Below are 5,709 nucleotides of genomic sequence, written 5' to 3' on the forward strand. Positions count from 1 at the left end.
CTGGTGTCGTTGGCTCATGCCTGTAATCCTAGCTACTCAAGAGGCTGAGATCTGAGGATCGCAGTTCAAAGCCAGCCTGGAGAGAAAAGTCCATGAGACTCTTATTTCCAATAAACCACTAGAAAATTGGAAGTGGTGCTGTGGCTCAAGCAGTAGAGTGCTTGCCTTGAGCTGAAGAGCGCAGGGACAGCACCCAAGCTCAGAGTTCAAGCCAAACGACCAACAAAAAAAAATGGTATCCAGTGAGTCCCCATAAGTATTTAATAGAGAACATATCTCACAACTTAGAAGTCAAACAGTCCCTGGTTCTTTTGTCTACTAAAGATCTGAGTACATAAATGAAAATCAGAGGGGAAAGTGAGATAATAACCAGACAGAAAATTGTACCCTATCCTGGTTCCATATATACAAAGCAGGCTAGCATCCTCAACCAATCAGCAATATTGTGGAGGATGGAGAGTTCATGACTGAGAAAACTCTTTGAGTTCTTAGAGAAGAGGGGAGACATTACTTCTATGAGACATTCTAACAATTTCCTTGCAGGAATGACAGAACTCTACACAGCAATCACTTAATAAATGTTAACCTTTATTGATATTATTATTTATTAAATGACATTGAAACATAGCAGAATGCCCCAGTGAAACAAAGGTCAACCAAAAAATTATCACCCCTACATTCTAGATACTTAAGGTTATTCACTTTTCTTAACTGCTACATGCCAGAATAGTAGAAGTACTTTGTAATTATCATTTCATTTAATCCTTGCAATGAGCCCTTCACCACTCATCTATCATTTCAAAGGTAAAACTTCAAACCCACCTCATTTTCAGTCTAAATATTTTTTCTTCTCAAATTAATCACCCGCTTCATTCCCAATAGTTTTCTTTCTCATACATTTCCTAAAAATTAATATTTATTTTAGATAAATAAGAACATATAGATTAAGAAAAAGTAAAAAAGTAAAGATCACTGATTATCCTTTATCCAAAGATAATTATTGTTACTATTTGCCTGTATATAATTCCATAGTTTTTTTTATCTTTTTAAAGATGATTTAGTATCCCCTCCCAACAAAATCATACTATGAATACTGCTATCTAACTTACCTTTCTCAATTAAAAATGCAAGATGAATGTCTTTCCCTGGCAGTATAGATTTCCATCAGCATCTTTATCATGTCCTATGGTGCGTTCATTCCTAAATTTATTTAAACAATACACTATGCTACACACTGAAATTGCTTCCAATTTGCACTACCTTAGACTGTGCTGATGTGAAACAGCCTTGCACATAGAATCTTTGGCCAAGTATTCAGTTACTTCCTTAGGACTAAAGGTTTACATATTTTAAGGCTTAATGATGCACATTACCAAATCGCCATCATCAGAGTGTGAAAAGGTGCATTTTGCTGCACCATCCTTGATACTGCACTGTAGGAGAGATAGGGAGACATTTATATGGATCATACTTATTTAGTCAAAAATATTTAATGGTGCTAGGTGTTCAGTAGGATAATATTCAAACACCCATCCACAATTGACTTCACCTCGCTTTGCAAACTCATTTAATCCTATTTCCCACACTCTCCACTCTAAGCAGACTGCTCTTCTGCCTGCCACAGGAAGAAGGCTCCTATCTCAACATCTTTCTCACACTACTCCCCCTGACTCCTATAGCCTGGAATTTCCTAAGTCCCCCACCCCACTGGGAACTAATTTTCAATGGCATGTCCTCCATGAAGCTTTAGTTGACTTGTGCATCCACAGAAGCTTTGCTTCATCTGGGCTTTGAGGGCACACATCTGACAATGACTGCATGCTCTAGATATTCTGTTTTTGGTTTGTTTATTTCTTATCTCTCCAACTATACCATAAACCAAAGGACAAGGACAGTTTCTCTATTCCTTTTTTTCCCTTTATGGCATTAACACACAAGTCTATTGATGACGCACAAATTAAATCACTGCAAAGGACAAAAAGGAGCTTACTTATGATGAGTTGGTTCACTGTCACTTATGCAGCGGAAATAGTAAAAATATTTCAATCTAGGCAGCGAGATAAAAAGCAACAAACATGTTTTCAGAACAAGTAGTGATATTCATTCACCCAGCTTAAACCTGAAGACCAACTTGGTTAAATATCAGCGATGATGATACAATATGGTATTCATTAGTCAAAATTGGCAGCTGAAAGAATTCCTTTGCCATATAAACAAGGTGGAGAAAAGGAATAGTTTACAATGTGTGTTACTTCTAAACTACAAAGTAAAGAAGTTATTCCTGATTCTTTGGGAACATATGCTCAGCCAGTTTGGCCATGAATTTTCCAACTTTTACTTTCACCAAAAAATCATGGTGACTGTCTATTCCCAGAACTTTATCTGCACACACTTGAAATTCTTTCAAAAAGACAAAGAGTGAACCTTCACCAAACTGGTTCTGAGTAGGTTCATTTTCTTCCCATTTAAAATTGTCATTTATGTTCTCAAAAATGATCAGAAGTTTAAGAATAACCTCTTTGTTCTCTTTCTTATTAAAGAGGGAACCCAGTGAAGTTGGTACTTGGGCCCTGAGCAGTTCTCTAGTCATAGCTGGATTTTCAGCCAAATTCAAAATAAGTTTCAAAACCTGAAGTTTAGTTTCTTCATTTCCTGCTGAAAATAAGCGAAAAAAGTCGGAAATGGAATTAGCAAGTATGTGCTGATACTCATTAGTAACAGTCATATTTGTAAGCAATCTGAGTCCAGCCAACTGCACAGAGGAGTTCAAGCGAGATGTGATTGTGTCATCACACACTTGATTCATGTATATCTTAAGTCTGCGCTGATTTTCTGTATTTACACTCAAGTTATTTAGGACGATTAAAGCCTTTTCCTTAACAATGGGATCCCGAGTATTAAGAATCTTTGCAACAATTGGGAGACCACCCAGATCACGAATAATATCTCTGTTAAATGCATAAGCAGCATTGTTACCGAGAGCAATTAAAGCTGCTTCAAGAATGTAAGGCTTTTCAGACATCTCAACCAAACAAAGTACTTTCTGTAGCTCTTGAGGGGACAGAACAGTATCATCAGAATTAGGGGAAGCCCGTTTCTGTACAGCTCGTCGAGCTCTGTTAGCCCTGGCCCTTGCTCTGGCTCTAGCTCTTGTCCCAGCCTCAGTCCCAATCCGAGCCCAAGGAGGGTACCACACTATGCTCTTGCTCTCATTGTTGTCATCATCATCATCTGACCAGTCATTATACCTGGCCCCAGAACAGTCTCCAGCATCATCAGTATCCCCAGAGCCACCCTCAGCCATTTTCTCCTTGCTTTGTTTTCTTCCCCGAGTCAGTCTATAGATGCAGTAGCAGGCTCCAGCTCCAATCACTAGGCCTGCAGTCACCCAGCCCACTTTCCTGGCGTAGCCCATGCAATCGTCCCTGGCAACAGCAGGGACCAAGAAACGGAGTAGTCACTCTGAGTAAGAGAAGGGGGTTGTGGGCCTGAGTGCAGGCTTGAAAAGAGTGATGTTCTTCAGCCACTTCAAGGTCACAATACTGATTCTGGAGATGGATCTAGAAGTAAAGGAAAGAAATAGAGTTTGAATTTCTTTTCTCTTTGTAATGCTCCATGCAGAGATGCACAGAACACAAGAAAATGGTAATAGAATGTCCTATAGGAAATACAGATTATTGACATCCCACCCTCTTCCCAATCCCTCACAGACCACTTTCAGATTCTTTTTAGTTCTCAGTCACTTCAACTTCAGATGTCCCTAAGGAGTAGCACCCTTACACAAACCTCCTGGAGAAAGGCACTGTGCCCTCCTTCCCTTCCCAGGAGGTGTGCCACACCCAACAACCTTTCTAATTTGCAGAGACCAGAGCCAGTGAGATCAGAACACTTGATGGATTGACTGTGCATTTGCTGCTTTCCTAATTCCCCAAGGCAGTCGTCAAGGTTTTTTTGACTGTTGTTTTGTTTTTTGTTGTTGTTGTTGTTTTTTAATCTCAATACCATCCAGAACAGGCACAAACCTCCTCCCCCACCCCTTCATCCCTCAAATGGCGGTCCATAAGGGAAATAAAGTAGGATTAGGCGAGCCAGTCGAAACTACGGACGACTTCTAACCCCTCCCCCACTCCAGGCAGCCCCCATGCCCACACTAACCTCTGCTGATTCTGTGAAACTTCCTTGCTTCAGTCGGTGCCACCTGCTACAGAAGACCTACCGGATGACAGATCAAAATATGGGGACTAAGTACTGTTGAGAGAAGAGGATTATGAACAAAGTATCCGGTAGGTTTCTCTGCTGTCATTCCTTCTTCCCCACCCTACCCCCACGTGCACAAACACACACACACACACACACACACACACACACACACACACACACACACACACACACACACACACACAGCGCACGCCATTTCGCCACAATCCGGATAGTGCCAGAAACACATTGAGGCTCAGACCTGAATCTAGATTACCGTGTCTAGTTTTCACTCACTTCTACCCCCGCCCTTCGTAGGGTCCCCAGATGGTCTTACCCTCAAATTGACCTTCACTGATTGTGGTTAATTTCCTTCCTCTTCTCTTGCTTGGCGTTGTACCGCAACCTATGGAAAAACTGGCCACCCGAGAGAGGCTCGGACCCACTTCACACAAAACCATGGTCAGTAAGACACCGCCACAGACAGAAGCTCGGGGAAGCAGCCACTACTCTGTACTTGGTGGACGGACCCGTCCCCAGAGAACGAAACTCTTTCCTAATTCGAATGTCTGATTGTCAAAGGTTTCCCACCCCTCTAACCCCTCTCCCACGTGTCACCTTGCATCCCCAACCCTCATCTCCAGCCTTTCCCCACAGGCACTGTCTTGGTGGAATGGGGGCCAACACCCAGGCCACAAGTTCCTTTCCGGATTGAGGGCCTAAACTCGCAGCAAATTTCCATCTCCTCATTTCTGGACTCTTGCCTAAATACCCCTACTCACCGCTTCGCAGCATCGTAATGGGCTGCGGGCGGGACATATGTCTTGCAAAGCGGTGTTAAGTGGGAGAAACGACCGAGGCTCCTTAAGGATCTGAACGGTCCCCGCCCTACACCGTCCACCCCCCCCCCCATTCCCACACTTCATGGAATCTCCCAAGCACTGACCTGCAGGGATCCGGGACAATTTCCTTTTCCTCCTCCTTCCCTCTGCCGCAGGCCCGCCTGTCCTCTGGGCAAGAGGGAGCTGGTACTCAGACGAGAAAAACGACCAGGACAAGAAGGACTTCTGCACACGTCAGCTCTTAGTCACGTGAGAGCTACGTCATCCACCAACTCGGATCCCCAATTTCCCCTCCCACCAGCAGTGCGGCAGAAGAGGGCCCGCCCCCTCTCTTCCCTGCCCCATACTAGGCCTTGTTACTCCTGTTACTTCTTCCTCACTATTTCCCTCTCCCTCCGTAAGTTGTGTTTCGCTTGCTCCGCTACCAGAGCGGGACATCATCTTCCCCTGATGCTACTGGTCACTTGTATTTAAAAAAAAAAAAATTGACTCTTCCTACCCTAGGCTCCTGGGACAGCAGCCTCTCCCTCCACCTCCCCTACTCCCAGCTATTAATGTCTATTTCCTCTGAAATCTAGTCTCACATCTGATATGAACAAGCAATCAAAAAAGAACCTGGAGTGGGGATATAGTTTTACTCTCCTAATATTTTTTTCGTTCTTTTTGTTCT

At 43.1% G+C, this 5,709-nt stretch overlaps 1 protein-coding gene across 3 annotated transcripts; it reads right to left on the reverse strand.

Annotated features, from left to right (window-relative positions):
* Positions 1 to 1,923: 1,923 nt before the first annotated feature.
* Positions 1,924 to 5,290, reverse strand: Armcx3 (armadillo repeat containing X-linked 3). 3 transcript variants are annotated; one of them, XM_070040046.1, is made up of 4 exons: positions 5,144 to 5,290; positions 4,535 to 4,614; positions 4,156 to 4,212; positions 1,924 to 3,560 (listed from the first exon to the last, which is right to left on the reverse strand). In XM_070040046.1, the coding sequence occupies exon 4, from the start codon at positions 3,413 to 3,415 to the stop codon at positions 2,276 to 2,278; it is 1,140 nt and encodes a 379-aa protein (XP_069896147.1). In that variant the 5' UTR covers positions 3,416 to 3,560; positions 4,156 to 4,212; positions 4,535 to 4,614; positions 5,144 to 5,290; the 3' UTR covers positions 1,924 to 2,275. The 3 variants fall into 3 exon arrangements, with proteins under 3 accessions (XP_069896147.1, XP_069896149.1, XP_069896148.1); XM_070040048.1 differs by having other exon boundaries at positions 4,156 to 4,248; XM_070040047.1 differs by lacking the exon at positions 5,144 to 5,290 and having other exon boundaries at positions 4,535 to 4,633.
* Positions 5,291 to 5,709: the final 419 nt, after the last annotated feature.

The sequence above is a fragment of the Dipodomys merriami genome, unplaced genomic scaffold (assembly GCF_024711535.1).
Source record: "Dipodomys merriami isolate MVZ:Mamm:240054 unplaced genomic scaffold, mDipMer1.0.p SCAF_3, whole genome shotgun sequence".
Classification (NCBI taxonomy): Eukaryota; Metazoa; Chordata; class Mammalia; order Rodentia; family Heteromyidae; genus Dipodomys; species Dipodomys merriami.